The sequence below is a fragment of the Brassica rapa genome, chromosome A09, assembly GCF_000309985.2.
Source record: "Brassica rapa cultivar Chiifu-401-42 chromosome A09, CAAS_Brap_v3.01, whole genome shotgun sequence".
Taxonomy (NCBI): domain Eukaryota; kingdom Viridiplantae; phylum Streptophyta; class Magnoliopsida; order Brassicales; family Brassicaceae; genus Brassica; species Brassica rapa.
In genome coordinates, this window is record NC_024803.2 from 2781988 (window position 1) to 2800837 (window position 18850).

The following is an 18850-nucleotide window of genomic DNA, read 5'->3' on the forward strand; positions in this document are numbered from 1 at the left end:
GAGAGAGAGCTGTTCTTTGGTTAGTGCTGAGGACGAATGGTTTAGTCATTCAGTTCTGCGACGAGAAAAAGTGTATATTCTCATTAATTTTCCTGGTGTAAACGTTTGATGGGTTAAATCGTGCTAATTTGAAATTATGCGGTACTTCATTTATCTCGTATTCATGCTTGTGATAAGAAAAACTAGCTAGACCATGTTTTAACAACATGTTTTTATTTTGTTGTTTTTATTTTGTTTTGAAATGAAAACATTACATGGGTATTCATCATATGTTTACAAAAAGTTTTATTTAATTTAGAAATGAAAACATATTACATAATAAAGCCCCAGGTAAAAACAAAATATGTGACTTAATATTCAGGTGGATAATTTTGGTAGAAAAGAACCTCCATCTCTCCAGAAGGCTGCTTCGCTATCAACCTATCTTTACCATATCTATCGTTAGATAAACTGATACTCGTTGCATAAACGTCTGGATAGACACTCTCACCGATAGTAAACTTGTAATATGAGTCAGTCATGTGGATTGAGAACAAACTATCTTCCCTTGACTCAACTCCGTTAAGAACTACTTCACCATTTGCTACTCTCCAAACCCCTGATTCACCGCACTGGCTTGGATTTGCGAACTTGATGCTAAGTTTAGTTGATTCACGTATGACAGTAGTGTCTGGTGTTGATGATGGTAATATAAACATAACAGGCGTTGGTGTTATGGTTGGTCTAGTGAACATTACCGGTTGGTGTGGGCATGTTCTGGGATCTGTTGATCTCGCATTCATTCGGCAAATCCACATGTTGTAGTCGGACGACATGAAGCTGATGTAATAGGTAACGTTGGGCAAGACTGGCCCTGCGTCTGCAGAATAAACTACGTCGTTCCCATCTCCAATAACAACATATGATGTTGTTATTACAACGACCAAGAAAGTGATCATGATCAATCGTGATGTTGTCATATTTGTGTTTGTTTATTTCTCACTTTCTTGCTTCTTTTGTGTGTGTGTGTATGATATTATTGTTTTGATTTTATGTTCCTTTTATAGAAAGAGGTTAGGGAAATAATGGAATTCAATACTAGTCCACTTGCGCATTTTGAACTTGCTCTTAAGTTATAAACGTTGACTTTTCCTTCCAATATGGATCTGGATCATGGGCGAATAATGGAATTCAATACTAGTCCACTTGCGCATTTTGAACTTGCTCTTAAGTTATAAACGTTGACTTTTCCTTCCAATATGGATCTGGATCATGGGCGAATGTACTATGGATAAACATTATAAACGTTGACTTTTCCTTGCGATATCGATCATTCATGAGGTTTTTAATTTGTGTTTCTCACCTTTGATTATTTATAAAATATTAGATTATATATAAAGCAACACATGGCAATAGATTATTAAAACGAGATATTATCTTATTCTTTCTCATATTTTTGTAAGAGTGAAATATTCCCCTAAATATTCCTATTGAAGTTGTTCTAATTCTTAAAATATTAAAAACCTATGTGTGTACTTTGTATTTTATGCTAGATCGTCCACTCGTATTTTTTTACCACTTGTGCATAAATAAAATCCTCTTGGATTCGCCATCTTGTTATGGATCAGTGGATACTTTTCGTCAAAGCTTTTGTCAAAGCTACCAACTGATTAAGAAATGATTAAAAACGCTTCAGACAACTTTACGAATGTTTAGTTTCATGATTTTCAAATGTTAAACCAACAGGTGCGGTGCGGATGAATAATTTTATGGTGTTAAGCTAGTCATTGTTCTTTCTAAATAATCTTGGTAAATGATGGTCGACGGATGAGTACAATCTTACTGCGGTTGGCTTGTTTCATCATGTAGACGTACTCGTAGATTCGTAATCCATATATCATGTTCACAACAAGTTCTAATTTACTCTTGTCAATTAAATTTATTTGGAAATTGCATTTAGTAACATTCCAAAAAAACAAATTACTATTTAGAAGAAGTTTTAATTTACTCTGTCAGTTAAATTTATCTAGAAATTGCATCTAGTAACATCCCGAAAATAGATAAATTTGAGTAATATATGTTTCGAAAATTGAAGTGTTCAAAAAAAAAAAATGTTTCGAAAATTGTAAATAAAGTTACATCACTTTCACGTACTATATATCATGTTTTACAACAAGTTTTATTTGTTACTGAAATAAACATTACATTAAAAAAAAAAACTAAACTTGTTCCTTAGGCATATTCCGGTAGAAGTAAACCTCCATCACTCCAGCAAACCTTTTCGCTAACAGCTTTTGTCTACCAACTGGTTCGTTAGATAGACTGATAGTGATTGGATCTACATTGTCGTTGTCTCCGACAGTAAACTCGTAATATTCATTAGTTTTATGTATAAAGAACTTACTATCATTATTTGACTTACACCCGTTCAGGACAACTTCACCTTCTAAAGTTGTGCTATTCTGAACTACTCTCCAAAACCCGGATTCACCGCATTGACCGGGACTTATGAACTTAATATTAAGTTCGGTTGATTCGTGAACGGTGTTATTTGGTGCTGATGCTGGTAACAGAAACATAACTTGTGTGGGGAGATCTGAAGGTGGGTTAGTGATCATTACCGGTTGTTGTGGGCATGACTTGGGATCATTAGATCCCATATTCACACGGCAAATCCACATCTTGTACTCGTACGTCATGAAGCTGATGTAATAAGGAACGTTGGCCATAACAGGCTGCGCATCTGCATCGTAAACTACGTCTGTGCCTTCGCCAAGAACATCATATGATCTTGTTATGGCAACGAGCAAGAAAGATATCATTATCAATCGAGATGTTTTCATCATGTTTTATGATTTTTATTGCTTTTGTATATATTATCGTATATATTGAGTTCCTTTATATAGAGAGAAAAATAAGTTTCAAATACATCACCAGTAACATGCGTGTTGAACTTGCTTCTTAGGCTTGCAAACCTTTATTTATTTTTTCTCCTTACAATACGGGTCAACACTTAATTAATATCTTATCTTTTATATATCATTCGAAGTATTGTTTTCACTTTACTCCCAGTTTAAGATAATTTATTAAATACTAAAAGGTTACGTACTAGCATTTATGAAGATATATAAGGGTTTGAATGCCACTCGTAAGAAATTATTTCGCCTTAGAATACGGGTGGATTTTGTCTTAACTAGTACTCAACTTTTGAATGTCTTAACTAGTACTCATCTTTTGAATATTTACTTATCTTCCTGAGACTTTTTTCAGTCTATCGTTAGAAATTAGTCCAAAACTGATAACAAGGACACGAGTTTCTGTCAAAGACACTAATTGAGAAATAAACACGAGTTGACCAAAGATAAAATAACAATATTAAGATATGTTCTAAGTGTACTTCTCCATTAGAAGGATAACCACGAATTAAGACATGACACGTGTAGAATGCCATCTTTGATTGCCATCTCTTTTGTAATGAAAGAATTAGAGACATTTTGTAGAATAATGACATTACATTTTCTTAATAATATTAAAAAAACACAATATAGAATACAGAGTCGCAAAGCTATTACATATAAACTGATAAACAATTTTTAAATTACATTCAAGAAACACAAAATTGGAATCCATTGAGTAATATATCCTAGCTTCAGTAATTAGCTTAAGCCAAACTAGCTTTAGTTGATTTATCTTTTGTCCACCTGATTATAGACCCATAAGCTACTTTGCTACTCGATTGAAAACTGGCCCGTGGTTGCGCTACTCAACGAGACAGCAACAGAGACAAGATAGAGCTGTTCTTTGGCTAGTTCATAAAAAGCAACAACTATAGTTTGGTTCAGACACAAGGAAACGAGTTTGGTCAATCCAATTACAGTTTGGTTAAACTTAAAACTAAAAGGAAAACAAAGTTTCAGTAACATTTCGGATAACTCTTAATAGTTATTACAATGGTGAATCATTCTGTAACAGTCTCATTAGACCGACGATGATGTTGATGATTCCGACACTCAGCTCGGACTTTGGATTCTAGGACAGAGACATAACGATCGAGAACAGAGATGACAGCTTCGAACTCCGACACCTGTTTCTCGATTGCGTCCATCTGTCCCACGAACTCATCCAAGCCTCCACTTTTCGACTTCATCTGCTCCGCGAAAACTCTCAGCCCAGCCGCCACGTCACCCAGATCATCGTACTCCGCCGCAACTCTCAGGTTCATCTTCTCCAACAGATCCAGCTGATTGTTCGTTCCCTAAACTCCAAACGAACAACGAGGCTCAATTTCAGATCTGCAATTGGATTACTTATAATCTGTAAAGTTCGGATCTTTTTGTCATCACCTGGAGCTCCGATTTCACCATGGATGATACACTCGTGAAGAGATTCTTTAGCGATTCAGCTAGATCATCACCGCGTGCATCCGCCATGGATAGAGAGATATACTTCTTGAAACACAGAAAGACTCTTCCTTTGTCGTCGTCTTTGAGAGAGACGGCGAGGACGAACAAACAGAGTCTCTCCTGGCTTCTCTAAAGCCCATTAAAAGCTTCTTTAGCAAAGAAAAAGCCCATTAAGAGCTGCTTTATTCATAGAGATAAATTTTTGTTTCTATAAAGGTACAAATTTCAAGAAGATTAATTAAATTTATTAAACTATTGTTGATTTAACTTTATTAAAATTTAATAAACATAAAAATAATGCAGATTTAATGTAATTTCTTAATTGTGAAATAAAATATATTTATCATTGTGGAAAGGAGACTCAGCTGCTCAAAACATGGTTTGCTGAGCTTTTATTTGGTCTCATGAAGTTGATCCTTAACAATAACAACATTTTCCACTTGCACATTTATTCAACAAAGCTAATTCCCTCACGGCCTCACGAATGGTGATGATTATGTGATAGTTATACATAAAGTATCAAGTATGTACACTTTATGTGTGAAAAACGCATCAAGTATGTATGATGTACATTCCATCTCTCACAAATGGTGGATCCTGTACAGATCAATGCTCCCTAGTTGTAGCCTGGAGGTTGAGTTCACGTCTCGTACACACAAGAACCGGAACCTGCAAACATAAACATTCATCCAGTTCAGAACACAACATCAGAGAAAAGATACTTAATATTACCTGAAGAGATTTGCTTGGAATCCTGGGGATGTTATTTTAATTTGTAGGATTTGCGTTGGAACCGCTCTTAGTTACCTTAAGTGGATCATTGTGCCAAGGGAATCGAGTTATTGCTGGAAAGAAGGTACACCTGTGTAAGTTATAGTGAAACAACAAAACATTAGGTAGGATTAGTGCTGCAAGAGGAATAATTCTTGCTCTCAATCCAATACATTTGATAAAATGTGACTGATTAAGCTTTTAGCCTTTTACAGTACTACAATTTTCTCCTGGAAATATAAAGGCCGTGACTTCAGAATACATATGGTACTGATACATTTCATGCACAAAAGAAACAATAATAGTACGTACCGGTATAGTTCAACTCGATTCGCTCCATAAGCAAGCTGTGAGGGAAGTGGGTATCCCATCCCCTGGCCTATGGTTTTGTTACCACAGTAGTCACTAGAAGGTTCATTGACCCATCTTGCATTATCAGGCAGGCAACAACAGAGAAAGAGGCTCTTAGAAACTACTGTGCCGAGATATGTATTCTAACAACTTTGCACTTTTGGAATATGTAGGTGGACAGTATAAGAAGTCCTAAAAGACAAGGAAAAGGGAGCTTAGAAAAACCTGAAGGATCCTTTGATCATTTTTGAGTTTTGGGTCGTTAAAAACTATAGTAGGAATTAAAATTTAATTTAGTGCTGAGTTATTACGTGGATTGTTAAAAAATGTATGAAATAGAATAAACAATACTACTTATATAACCATGGTAGTAGTCTTGTAGATATGTTTCTGCCACTACTAATAATAAAATACAAGTATGATGCATTATTTCATCTATGCATTATCAGTAGGTCTAAAAGACTATACCTAGGCCTCTTCCCAAATCTGGGAAAGTAAAAGAGGTGGTGGTGAGTGAGCGGTGACGAATCTTTCTAATCAAAGTTTTGTTTCTGTAAAAAAAAAAAAAAAAAAAGGTTTTGTTTCTGTAAAATATAAAATTAAGTAAAATAAATAAAAATAAAAGTGGGTCCAGACGATCTTATTGTACACTGAGCCGGACAGAACTTACTCGGTTCCACGTGCGATTGGCTTTCTAACCGGGACCACTGCTGGAGTAAAGCCGGTGAAGACGTGGTAAGCATCGGGCGCACTTCTTTGATAGTATGTTTAATCGAAACCGTTCACTTCAGTGAAGTGTGAGAACATCGTACCAACCTGTCTGCTGTTTCGGAATTCCTATTTGTGTCTATCGAAGAGGTTTGATTTTCTCTGAATATGTAAATTCTAAGGATAATTTTTATTACGATAATTATTTTTAAAATTATTGATATCTATCTCTATTTCTATATGGTTGGTGAAACTTCATATTCCTCTATGCATAAAAAAACTGATTCTTTAAATAAGTCACTTGAAAGAAATCCAATCCCAAACTCTTTGATGTGCATGTTTTCTTGTATTTTTGTCTGTTTATTTGTTTACTTTTAAATATAGATCCTTTTTAGGTTTAGGTTAACATTCTCAAACAAATTTTATTACGGTTTTTCTTTTGGGCTTATTTCAAAAAAAATTAGATTTTTAATTAGAAAGTAGAGATAGATAGGAAGAGACAATTTCATTTGGCGTTATAGATGAAATGAAAGTTAGGCTTGCTGACTTTGGGTTTCGCGTATAAGATGAAATGAAGACTATGGTTCGTAAATGTGGGTTTAGAAGAAATCTTTCTAATGAAATTTATTTTAATAGTCATTTAGGCCAATATTCTAACAAATTACCTTGTCACTTAAGTCATGGTTTTTATTCTCCTAAGGTTCTATCTTGAGTGAAATCATTTGAGAAAAAATTTATACATGAATAAATAATAAAGGCAATTGTCAATAATAGCGCATTTTAAGTTTTTGTCTCAAAAATGACATTAGAAGGAGAAAATCACAAAAATGACATTTATTAAAGGTTAAAATATTCATAATACCCTTGGTTTAAAATTAAATAAACAAATAAAAATAAATAAAAACGAATTAAAAATGAATTTTTTTTATAAATTTAGATTATATGTTTTTAGATTCGAAATTTTTTATAATTTTTGTTTGAAATATTTTTTATACATGAATTAATAATAGTCCATTGGAAGAAGTAGAATCAATAATTTATAAGGTGACATTGAAAGTCAAAACAGTGAATTCATACTCAAGACAAAGAAAACAATAGTAAGCATTTAATGAGAAAACATGTGAGATGGCTTTGCTCATCAATTTGTAGGACTACAACAGGCAATAGCTAGCAACAACCAATCCGATATTCTCATACAACAGTATCTGGAATTGATTAAGAAGCATACATTTACAAAGTTGTTTCATTCACAATTTTATTGTGCCATCATATCAGGGTTTTGATTCTAACAATGAGACGCGTTATTACTTATTAGTATATAACTATATATATACCAGTATACCACACTGAGTAACCATAAAGTAATCCTGTACATACACACATTCGAGTAAATATATAGCTTCTATGCCGTTCATATACAGATTCATATCTAAATCATTGAAATGATATGATCATATACAAATGTTTCCTATCATCGCATGGAAAAGAAATATTAACATATCCCCTAAAATCTAGCGGAGTTATATATAAAAGGCACCTCCGGTGATCATAAAAAATATTTGCATAATACATATAAACCCTAACTGTACCAGGTATCAAACTCGTATAATCCTCTAGCTGATGGTAGTGAAAATAAATCTCCAAAAACATAAAGGATCAAACACATTAGCGTGAATAATCATAATTTATCGTATTCATAAACAACTAAATGAGCAACAACATCATCTGTGGATAATGTAGAGAAGTCATTACATTAACACACATATAGAAGCAAATACGAAACAATACATTAAAAGTAAAGAGATTTATCGATATATATATGATCATACAGTTGCACCCGAGTAATTAGCCATCACAGACTGACCTTGATGTGGTTGCTGTTGCTGAAGCGGCAGAGGTGGCTGCGTCTGCGGTAACGTTTGCGTTTTCTGCCTGTTGACTCTCTTCCTCTTCTTATCGTAGCTAACGCCGCGAGCTTTGGCCTGGAAGTCTCTGACTTCACGGAGGTATAACCTGACGGCGCGTGAGCCAAAGGGGTTAGCCTCGGGAGGGCCACCGTTCTCCTCGTAGGCGGCACGGAGACGTCCAATGAGGGCATCGAGTGAGCCCCAGGCTTGTCGGAGAGGGCAAGGGCAAGGTGCGGGAGGGTTAGGGAGGCCGAAGAAGGCGCAGTTTTGGTGATGAACCTTTGTTTTCCCGAACTGGTCGAGGTAGCGGAGGAACTCGAGCACGTGTGCGCCGCTGCACGAAGGGAGAGAGAGGGGAGGACGGTGGTTCCTGAGGTATTGACAGAACGTGTTCCAGTCACGGCGTTTCTGGTTCTCGTATCGGCTTGGGGAAGGAGGTGTTGATTGTGTGGAGGTATTAATGTTCCTGTTTGCTTGGTGAGAGATCGATTCCATAGCTTATCTTTGTTTCTTGTTTGCTAGGGTTTTTGCTTTTTCTTGTAAGGATCAAAGAGATTAGGGTTCTTTAGATCATTAATAAACCAGAGAGAAAGGGAGAAAAAGGGACTTAGCTGCTTGTCATGGTGAGAATGATACTATATGAGGAATAGATTCAACTTTGGTAAATCAAATCTAGCAAACACATATGAGCAAAAATAGTGAGGCAAAGAGAGAATAAACTGAAAAAGGAAATAGAGAGAAGTGAAGTTCGTTGCTGCTTATAGAAGAGGAGAGAAGTGGGTATATAATAATAATAAGTGGAAGAGATCAAAAGTGGGATTTTTTTTCCATTTTATTATGTTTCCAGTTTTTCTACTTTGGGAGTCGATGGAGAGACAGATGATACACAAAATCACATTTGTCAAGAAGAATCAAGAGTGTGTTAAGTAGCTTCAAGACTCAGATGCATTATAGGAGGTCATCTAAAGAGAGAGAGACTGAGCAGATGAGTACAACTGTACAACCTATGAGAGAGAAGGAGAAAGGGGGCTGAGTGTTACACAGCGTGGAAAAGAGTAATTTCATAGGTAAAGAGAGAGAAGGAGAGAGTGACCAATGGGTCAAGTGGGGAACTTGAAGTTGAAAATTGACATGACATGAGGAGGAAGAGTCTGTGTTCTTTGCCAGCAATTTGCAGCCACAATTTCATTTTTTATTATTATCCTTAATTTTATTCATTACTTTATTGCATTGCATTACTTTGTTTTCGCATTATTCTTGTTTGCTTCCTTCACTTTTATTATCTTATATATATTAAAAATGACCTCGTTAACAAATATATCTTTTCTTTTTCCGGTAATCATGGGTTATAAACTCAGAATAACTTTTTTTAACTTGATCGTTTCTTCAATTAGATTTATTCAGAAAGGAAAACAAAGAACATCTCCTTGTTGACAATCCAAGATGCGTGGGTGTCCATGCCCACGTAATTAAATTTGTATGTTGTTTGCTTCAAGCCGAGTTATCGTGTTAAATTTGCCAATAAACCTGACAGTAATTTTTAGCACCAAACTATTTAGACCAGTTTATCAAGTTGTTATCTAATAATTCGTTATAGAACGATGGTACAAACGGGTGTATATGTGTATACATTTCATAGAGAAAATTTCATCTTGCGGTCGCTAGTGAAGATATTTGGCGTTTAATACTGAAGTTCTTCAACCTTAGAAAATTTGGTTGTTGGAAAAATCATTGCCGAGATCTTTAGTTATTAGTGTTTGGTAGCGACGAATCAGTAGACTACAGTTTTGTTTGATCGCCGCGCTTGTCTCTTCTACAGGAATTTATCTTGAGTGAATATTTGCTAAGCCTTCATGTTCTCGAAGTGTATTTCCTTTTGTAGTTGGTTTTCACAAACTGCATTTACAAGATTGGTTTTCGAGAGATTGATTATCAGCAAATTATTTTAAACGACGAAAGTCCTATCCCTTATGGCTATATACTTGACAATTTTAAAGATAGTGTTTTGTGAAATTACCACTTGTATAATACATGATTAAGTCGGAGTTTGTATAAAACTAATAGTTAGGAAAATTTAATAATTTTGAGAAGATGTGTTGTACATCGATTACAAGTCTAATCATCCTAGTTTTGCATATAATCATTGTTGGCAAAATGATTTTTGCTTATATTCCAGCCTAAGTTTAGAAGATTTATGAAATGAAAGCTTAACTCGATATATTACGCGGGGAAAGTTAAACTAGCAGTTTTCTATCAGATTTGATGGCATGATTTCTAGAATATATATTATGCTCTAGATTTGTCGAGGATATGTTATATTGTGAGATTTAGCGTTGCGTATCTAGTGGATCAAGCAGATCGAGTGAAACAAAAGTGGATCGAGCGGATCTAGCGGTATAAGAGTGGATCAAGCGGATCTACCGGTCCAAAACATATACATGAATAGTGAAAGTGGATAAAAATAGTTCAAAATACTGTATATATTTAAAATAATTTATATTATTATTAAATTTTATAATATAAATAAAACAAAAAATAGACAGACCGCACAAAACACTTCAAATGAGGAATGTGTATACTGTTCCTAGCGGATCTTCATATTTGCTCTCTAAATTAGACTGCTTGTAGATCAGAATTTTATATTATTATTTTGATTGTTGTACGCACACAATTATTTTGTTTTGGTGAATGGCAATTTGGGAGTGGATGCTCCACACAAGCAACAAGCAGGCGAACCACTTTTTATTCAGCTTCCCATTCATAACCTTAGCATTTACACATGTTTGTAAGAAAAAGAATAATGAATAAAAGCTGCTAGCTCATTTTAAAACGTTTAAGAAATTCTATATTTAAAACAAAACCTAAACATTTGGTAATCAAAATCTCTATATATATTACCATTTAAATTCTATATGTTATAGTTCCCGGTAGAAACTAGAAACCTTTATCATTAAAAATGTGAAAAGAACACAGAGATATATATTAAATATGATCTGCATGGAATTAAGTTGAATCAATGATTTTTTTTTTTTTTTGGATAAACAGTTGAATTCGTATGCGACATATGCTTAATTGATATTCTATATATACTTAGTAGATTGAATTAACTATACTTTTTTAGTTAGATCAATTTTAATGTAGATTGTTCTGGTTTATGTTTTTCTACAGTTACTACTTGTACAAGATTAATAGAGTATAAAGAGGCTTCTATTCTAATACTCCCTCTGTATTCTTTTACATGACGTTTTATAGTTTACACACAAATTAAGGCAAATTGCTACAAAGTCATTTCTATCCTTTTCAGTAATTGACCATCATCTAACGTAACACATTATTCCATATTGAAACTCGAGTTTGTTGACTAGAAATAATAACATGAGGGTAAATAACGTCATATCTTATCATATTATGCATAGTTTTTTGAAAACGTCAAATATAATGAAACAGAAAAAAGAATCTAAAACGTCATGTAAAAGAATATGGAGGGAGTATTATTTAGTAAGAAATGGAGTAATTCATGTTTGTGTTAGGTTACGAACTTTCATCTCATCTTACATGTGTGACATCTCTAACAGATAAACGTATTGAAAAAATGTTACGTTTTCAAATAATTTACAAAGATACCACCATCATCCAAGAAAAGTTTGGCATCTACAAGATTAGAGTCGAATGATCAAAAATGAATTGTCAATAGATAAAGCACCTCAATAACAATATCATAATAAAAAAAAAAATAAACATCAAACATGGGCGCCTTTTAAACGAAAGGTAGAGCCATAAAATAGCGCGTGAGAAACTACGCAATTAGGAATCCATATCTGTCAGTGGAAAGCAAGAAGAAACAGTGGTTTGATTTGACACCAACGTCGCCGTTTATTGGTTTGCTGTATACAAACTCCGTTAATTTCGATTCATCATCATACATGTGAATTTTTAGCTAAGTGTATACTCCTTAACCATGTTTCAGTATTGTTGAATTCCATTTGATCAGTAGTTTGCCGAAAGATCTAGTGTTTCTACTTTAGGTTTAAAGTTTGATTTCAAATGCTACTTATTGCATATATAAGGTATTGATACAGTAAACCCTTAATTAATTACTAGAAATTATAATCAGATTGTCGTATATTATTGTACCCTTAACTTAAGTGAATTATTGTACCATTATTGTAAACATTTTAAACAGATTTTCCGTTTTGTACCATCATTCTTGCCCTAAATCACGAAACACACGTGCGTATATGTTTTGAAATCTCCATAGGATATAGGTAGATCATTGTACGGGGAACAGAGTTCCAGCATTTGGAAACTAAAGCCCTATTAATATCGTTCTACCATGAATCTATATAGGGTTAAGCTTTTAAGACCTTTTCTTGGTTAAACCAAGACACTATTATTCTTCAATATTCATCTACAATATTCAGAATTGTCGTTCCTATTTGTAGCAAAAGCCATTGTTCCATATTTGGTAAAAGAGAAGTATATATATAAACTCTTCACGTGTCATAATGATTCTCTTTATCCCTTCTTGTTTCTCTCTCAGAGTGCATTAATCACTTGATTGTTTTTAGTATTATTTACTCCATAATTTTTTATATTTATTTTTTGTTTCAAAATGATAGATTTTTAAAAAATTTAAAGTATTTTTAATAGTTAATATTGAAAAATTGTATATTTTAAAAAAACATTAATTGAAAATGTTTGAATTGGTTGAATACTATTGATTGATATTTATTGGAAAAAATATAGTAAAGTAAATAATAAATTCAATTGTAAAAAATTAATTATTTCTTTAATATGCATGTATACTCTATAAAATCTTTCTTTTTCTTTCGGAAACAAAGGAAATATTAAATTAACTTACATCTTTCAATGTTAAAGACTTACCGACATTTTCCCAGCCAAAACAAAAGTATTGGTGGTGGTACACATCCCATTTGCATACTTTACACTTACGTAGTTACGTACATAAATATGTGTAACACCATTGAACGAGAGTTATGTAGAAAAATATGTACTCATCGTCTGACATTTAAGGAGTTTGATAAAGTCTATAGATAGATAGATAAGCATAAATATTACTTTAGAATAAATGGTTACTGAACTTCCATATGAGAGCTCACTAACATGTGTAACTTTGAAATGGAAGTAACTTTTATGCTCACATCACATGTGTATCCTATCTATCCATGTGCGAAAGAAGGAAGCAACCAACAACGTATGATAGATACGCGAGAATAGATGTTACACGCAGGAGTAAAAACACGACCTATCCGCACGACAAACAAATGTTCCAAGTAGCACAATATTGTTGACAAACAAGAAAATGATAACGAAATATGATGAGAATTAACGTTTTCAGGTTTTTTTTTAGATCCACCATTTTTACTATGTGTTACTAGAATTTTATCGAACCTTGTCTGTAAAATAGGGGTGGGCGTTCGGGTACCCGTTCGGGTTCGGATCGGGTATTTCGGATTTTCGGGTATTTCGGTATAGAGGTGTAAAACCCGTTCGGGTATTTCTGTACTTCGGGTCGGGTTCGGGTATTTTAATTTCGGTTTCGGTTATTTCGGATCGGGTTCGGATATTTAGATTTTGAAGAAAAAAAAAATGAAAATTTTCATTTCTCAAATTTCTTGTATTTAAATATATAACTTTTCACTTAACTATTTTTAATTTTTAATAGATTGCATGGTTAATAGATTTGGACATAACATTTTCAAACTAAAAAGACATTAATTTGGTTATTGTTTTTAAATTTTGGATGTAATTTTTTGTTAATTGCTGAAATAAAAAGTTTGACATGCATTTTAAGCGAATAACAAATCATCTTCTACGTAATTGTATGTATATCATATAGTATGTGTAGTATCAATATAAATATTTTATATAAAATGAAAGATGTAAACTATAAATATAAGGTTAATTATCATATGTTCGGTTATTTTCGGATATCCATTCGGGTTCGGATATTACCCGTTCGGGTTCGGATATCCAATCTCTCCTAATTCAATACCCGTTCGGATATTTTTCTACTTCGGTTCGGATTTCGGTTCGGGTTTTTCAGATCGGGTTCGGGTGCCACTTCGGATTTCGGGTAAAATGCCCACCCCTACTGTAAAATATGTTTTGGTCTATCAAACTTGTCCTCATCAACACGTAAAACCTGATCTGTAAATCACACGTTTCTACAAGTATAAAGTTTGACATAGAATAAACTTACGCGTTTAAATAAAACAGATCATGTACTTACCAAGAACATTAGGTGCCGTGTAAAAACATGAAGTATTATTAATATCCCTGGTAAACACCAGTGCTCAATTATATAAGGAAGACTGAGATACATGTATCTATATCCCATGAAGAGCTTATAGAAATGTCCTCAAAAGAAGAAAAAAACTGACTTATGCCTAATGTGGATAGTGAAACAACAATTTGGACATTCGGCATATCAAATACGAAATATAACCAGACTACGAAAGTTATAAACTTAAAAAGCCATTTATCAAAACAAATTGTCTATACAGTATTTTAAAAAAATGAGCAAATTCCTTTTGGTAAAAAAAAACTGATTACAGGGGAAGAACCAAAAAGATTGAAAGGAAATAGAATCCAGAAAAGGATGTGAAGTTACTATAATATTAACACTGAACCAAGAACAAAAAGCATCACTGTTTTCTTCTCTGGCCTCTCTCTTTTCTCTGCCTTTGCAATGAGAAAAACCCTTAAGGCCATTATATGATATGATAAGTCCACTCTCACCTTGATTCATGCTCAAACTTTCATTAATATCTACACACTTCTTCAGAAACTTGAATCAGTACTAATCTGCCATTTACTCATGATCTCCATTTTCTGATTACCCATTTCTTCTCATTCCTGCACAGGATAATAACATCTATCATACCACCAAAATAGAGAAGAGGAAAGGTACTACCTGAACTGGACCAGCAGCCTTTAGGGGTCCTCCAACACCTCCACCGAACCCATCTGAACTAGATAAACAAACGCTCAGGCCACCAGTTTTACCACCATGCTCGCCCCGAATATAGGATCCAATCAGCGAGAGGATTTCGTACTGACCCTAAAATAAAAAGTTTGTAATTCTGAAGCAAGTTGATGATCATATGCAACTCTCAAGCATGTATGTCAGAAGTACATAAGATTCTTTGGAAGCTTGATTGTAATAAAACCGATATTTACTGCCCAAAACATCTATTGCACTTGACACAAGGGTCCTGAAACTAAGCAGTTCCTAAAGAAACCAATTTCAAAAGGTTCTAAAAGTAGAGTGAACAGAGAGTAAAGTAATCATTAGCTCTAGCTATTGGATAAACATTACTTATGTGATAAGTACAAAGTAGTTAGGATAAGCACATACTCTAGTTTATCTCTTATGTGAATATTCCTCTACGTAGTCTCTTACAAATCCTATAAGCTCACAGACAGACATTCCAAATTCGAAAACCCTTTTTTCTGAAGCCAGTTCAAGAACAAAAGAATCACCTGATAAGATACACTGGTTCCTGATGTAGGTTAGACAAGGATGCATTAGAGATGGTGCCAGATGCAGAAAGAACGCATAACTCATGCTTGCTTTGCTCAGCGAAAAAAATATAATTTTCTGCTCCACATCCTATTAAATTAAATCCAAAAATTACATAAGAACACTCGAATTCAAGTGACGTTAGATTGCGTTTTTTAACCAATAAATTCAAAGTCCTAACCAAATCATAACCTCAAAAGCAGGCCTTTAAAATAGTATTACAGAGAGAAAAAGAATACTCACCTCACCAGGAGTTATATTAACAAAACTCTGCCCACTTTTCCCTGTAAAAAGAAGCATATTACGTCAAGGTATGACTACGGCAAAAAGAGTACAATACACTAGAGGGTAACCAAATGATCATAGAAACTGATTTGAATCTTTAACATGCAAGCATCAGCCAAGACCAGATCATAGTACTCATGGAAACAAAGGCAATCAATCAGAGAGACAAGTTCCAGGCTTCCAGCAAAAAAGAAAAGAAAAGAAAAAGATGCAAAAAATCTACACATTTTTCAAAGCATAGTTGTTGCTCCAAGATATGACACATTTGGAAATACAGAGAGTGTCTGTGGGAACTGAAAGAGTAAGAAAATTACATATACATACAGAGAAAGAGTAATATACCTTTTACCAAAAAAAAAAGAGAGTAATATACCAAAACTGGAAATATCATCAGTCCGCAGATAATCCCGAGAAAGGAGTTGAGAAGCTAAAAGTAAGATGAAATAAGTGATCAACGAATCAAAATTACACAAAGTTCAATACTTTGCATCGGATTTTGATATAAAATCGAAAAGGGTTTTTGTATCGTCCCGAAAGTGAGAGACTTCCGCACCGAAAGAGCCGGATTTAGACGAAGGCGAGACGCCGGCGGCGGCTTGGCGTCTCCGTTCTCTGGCGGTGGAATTGGTAGCAGAAGATGCCAGCTTCTTAGCAGCTAAGACAAGAGCAGTGAAAGAGGCATGTTTATGTTCTAACAGACAAGAGCAGTGAAAGAGGTTCTAACTAACAGTCAAATCCACAAATACAAAAGGAACAGTGAGATATATTAATTACTATTATTTAGCAATTTGTTAGCTCATGCATGGTATGCGATTGGAGAGCAAGGCTGTGAAATTAAGTGACTAGAGACTATTTCGTGATCATGATTTCAAAATTTTGAATAAGATGGGTTTATAGCTTTGTGGCATTTAAAAAATAAATACTGCTGCTTTTGCTGTTTTTCCGTTCTTACCATTTTTGATTTTGCATAAACCACATTTTTTTTAATTTGTTCAAAATGTATTTCAGTTTTCTTGTTAGAGAACAAAACCAGTAGATGCATTAAAAACGAATACAATGCATTTATGTTTATAGTCTTTTTGTCCAACTGTGTATATAGTCATTTACTATCACTCACTAACAACTACTATTAATTATCACTACCAAACATATATGAGTGTGACCGGTTAAAATAGAGTAAATGAGAGTAAATATAAGTGGAGTTAATGGGAGAAAAACAAAAGGTGGAAAACAGAGGAGAGAGAAAAGTGAAACCTAGAGTAAAAGTTTTCTCTTGGCTAAAGTAGAGTAATGTATTACTTTGTTTTACGCTATTGTGGAGTAGATCGACTAAAAACATTTTTCTCTTGATTGGATGATAACAGCGTAATACAGCTGAAAATTTGTTTTACTCTAATATATTATCCCCACAAGTGTTTTATAGTCAGAGCCATATATCCAAATCCAAGTGGATGAAGGTCATCATTATCATATTTAATATTAATTCAATAGTTATCCTTGCTTGACCAAGTCTCATTCCCATTTAGAACTGGGTCTTTGGATTTGGAATGAAAGGCAGAGTCCAAGAGGACTTTCACATGCGATAAATACTTTGAGGCCTTTTTTTTGTAGGAAAATCTCGTTACTTTGAGTCAAACTAAGTCATCTATTGCTGCTAGAGAACCAAGTCATTTACCACCGGTCTACACTCGTTTTATTTTTATTTGTTCAAATGTTACAACTATTAATGAAAAGGTCAGCTTTGTTTGGAGCCTTTAAATTTTCATAGCCGCCTCTGAGTTAAAATAATGCTAGCAAGCAAGAAATGAAGAAAAAAAACACCATTTGTTTTAAAAGACTAATTCAACTCATGCTCAAATATAAAAAAACACTAATTATTGTTGTAGTCTTTTTGCTCGGTCAAGATTGGATGCAAGTCAAAGCGTTGGTGCCAACATTGCATTCATTAATCATTACCCACTAGAGTGGTTGACATCATAATAAATTATCAAGTAGTCGACCATGAACCGTGCTTATTACAAGTGCGCATGTTAAATACAAGAGACCTCAAACCACGATTCAGAAGAAGAACAAAAAATACACAAAGGCAAAAAGAGTAAGAGAAATGGAGAAACAGTTGCATGAAACCGTGGAGACTGCTCATGTCGAACGAGGCATCCGAGAGTCATCACCCGAAAAAAAGAAAGAAAAATCCCATAAACATAGAGGAATATTCCACCTCCACCATCACTCAAAAGATGAGAAAGACGAAGACAAGAAGAACGAGGGATCAAAGAGAGAGAAGATAGCTGCAGCCATGGTTGGTCTTGGAGCCACCCTCAAGAAGATTAAGCCTAAGGGTCACCACGGAGGCGGTGGAAACGAGGAAGGAGGAGGAGGAGGAGAGGAGGAAGAAGAAGAACAAGAACAAGAGGAGGAGGAGGAGGAGGAAGGAGATGATGGTGGGGACGAAGAAGGGGGAGGTAAGTTTAGTGCCTTCATTTCCATGATCGCTGAAGCATTTGAAGAATAAGATTTTATCTTCTGATCACTTTGTTGTATTTCTGATTTGAACTTGCTATTACATTTAGCATTATCATTTTTTTCTATTATTTCATAAATTTTTTAATGTGATGTTGAATTACTAAATGGAGACAATTAAGTATTCATATGCATTAGCTAGCCAATTTCCAACCTTTAATTTGCAAAAAAAAAAGAAACACTAAACTCAGCTCTTGAGTCATAAGAGATGGCATTTGTATGATCTCTAACTTCAAACTTGAATATCTGAACAATCTAAGATCATCTCCAATTGTTTATCTTATTTTCATTTTAAAATATAGTAATTCTATAATAAAGTTGAATTATACTCAAATGGTATTATATTTTAAAGTGAAAATAGATTGATGAACAAAAACATA

At 34.1% G+C, this 18850-nt stretch overlaps 6 protein-coding genes, 1 long non-coding RNA gene and 1 pseudogene across 7 annotated transcripts; 2 read left to right on the forward strand and 6 right to left on the reverse strand.

Annotated features, from left to right (window-relative positions):
- Positions 1 to 265: 265 nt before the first annotated feature.
- Positions 266 to 1804, reverse strand: LOC103837292 (kunitz trypsin inhibitor 6-like). Its single transcript, XM_009113641.3, has one exon. It carries the CDS (start codon positions 957 to 959, stop codon positions 351 to 353), a length of 609 nt encoding a protein of 202 aa, XP_009111889.1. The 5' UTR covers positions 960 to 1804; the 3' UTR covers positions 266 to 350.
- A 298-nt stretch (positions 1805 to 2102) lies between these two features.
- LOC103837293 (kunitz trypsin inhibitor 6-like) lies at positions 2103 to 3516 on the reverse strand. Its single transcript, XM_009113642.3, has one exon. The coding sequence runs from the start codon at positions 2823 to 2825 to the stop codon at positions 2199 to 2201; it is 627 nt and encodes a 208-aa protein (XP_009111890.1). The 5' UTR covers positions 2826 to 3516; the 3' UTR covers positions 2103 to 2198.
- Positions 3517 to 3764: 248 nt separating this feature from the next.
- On the reverse strand, positions 3765 to 4576 carry LOC103837294 (biogenesis of lysosome-related organelles complex 1 subunit 2). Its single transcript, XM_009113643.3, has 2 exons — positions 4323 to 4576; positions 3765 to 4234 (listed from the first exon to the last, which is right to left on the reverse strand). The coding sequence occupies exons 1-2, from the start codon at positions 4407 to 4409 to the stop codon at positions 3938 to 3940; spliced, it is 384 nt and encodes a 127-aa protein (XP_009111891.1). The 5' UTR covers positions 4410 to 4576; the 3' UTR covers positions 3765 to 3937.
- Positions 4577 to 4824: 248 nt separating this feature from the next.
- Positions 4825 to 7116, forward strand: LOC117128579. The gene is made up of 2 exons (XR_004451950.1): positions 4825 to 5248; positions 5298 to 7116. It is a non-coding gene; the product is annotated as an uncharacterized LOC117128579 (long non-coding RNA).
- Positions 7117 to 7866: 750 nt separating this feature from the next.
- Positions 7867 to 9167, reverse strand: LOC103837296 (protein LIGHT-DEPENDENT SHORT HYPOCOTYLS 1). The gene has a single exon (XM_009113644.3). The coding sequence runs from the start codon at positions 8612 to 8614 to the stop codon at positions 8036 to 8038; it is 579 nt and encodes a 192-aa protein (XP_009111892.2). The 5' UTR covers positions 8615 to 9167; the 3' UTR covers positions 7867 to 8035.
- A 13-nt stretch (positions 9168 to 9180) lies between these two features.
- Positions 9181 to 13712, reverse strand: LOC117128578 (annotated as a pseudogene).
- Positions 13713 to 14599: 887 nt separating this feature from the next.
- Positions 14600 to 17227, reverse strand: LOC108869613 (AT-hook motif nuclear-localized protein 14). Its single transcript, XM_018654264.2, has 4 exons — positions 16293 to 17227; positions 15909 to 15949; positions 15057 to 15203; positions 14600 to 14998 (listed from the first exon to the last, which is right to left on the reverse strand). Exons 1-4 carry the CDS (start codon positions 16339 to 16341, stop codon positions 14993 to 14995), a joined length of 243 nt encoding a protein of 80 aa, XP_018509780.1. The 5' UTR covers positions 16342 to 17227; the 3' UTR covers positions 14600 to 14992.
- A 608-nt stretch (positions 17228 to 17835) lies between these two features.
- LOC103837298 (cilia- and flagella-associated protein 251) lies at positions 17836 to 18607 on the forward strand. The gene has a single exon (XM_009113645.3). The coding sequence runs from the start codon at positions 18055 to 18057 to the stop codon at positions 18460 to 18462; it is 408 nt and encodes a 135-aa protein (XP_009111893.1). The 5' UTR covers positions 17836 to 18054; the 3' UTR covers positions 18463 to 18607.
- Positions 18608 to 18850: the final 243 nt, after the last annotated feature.

Excerpts from the sequence above, each read along its gene's own strand:
- LOC108869613 (XM_018654264.2), bottom strand. The coding sequence starts at position 16,341 with ATGATATTTCCAGTTTTGGTATATTACTCTCTTTTTTTTTTGGTAAAA. Across the intron at positions 15,950-16,292 it reads TCTTTTTTTTTTGGTAAAAG|GGAAAAGTGGGCAGAGTTTT; the intron begins GTATATTACTCT and ends TTCTTTTTACAG. Across the intron at positions 15,204-15,908 it reads TTAATATAACTCCTGGTGAG|GGTCAGTACGAAATCCTCTC; the intron begins GTGAGTATTCTT and ends TTTTTATTTTAG.
- LOC103837296 (XM_009113644.3), bottom strand. The coding sequence starts at position 8,614 with ATGGAATCGATCTCTCACCAAGCAAACAGGAACATTAATACCTCCACA.
- LOC103837294 (XM_009113643.3), bottom strand. The coding sequence starts at position 4,409 with ATGGCGGATGCACGCGGTGATGATCTAGCTGAATCGCTAAAGAATCTC. Across the intron at positions 4,235-4,322 it reads TGGTGAAATCGGAGCTCCAG|GGAACGAACAATCAGCTGGA; the intron begins GTGATGACAAAA and ends TTTGGAGTTTAG.
- LOC103837292 (XM_009113641.3), bottom strand. The coding sequence starts at position 959 with ATGACAACATCACGATTGATCATGATCACTTTCTTGGTCGTTGTAATA.
- LOC103837298 (XM_009113645.3), top strand. The coding sequence starts at position 18,055 with ATGGAGAAACAGTTGCATGAAACCGTGGAGACTGCTCATGTCGAACGA.
- LOC103837293 (XM_009113642.3), bottom strand. The coding sequence starts at position 2,825 with ATGATGAAAACATCTCGATTGATAATGATATCTTTCTTGCTCGTTGCC.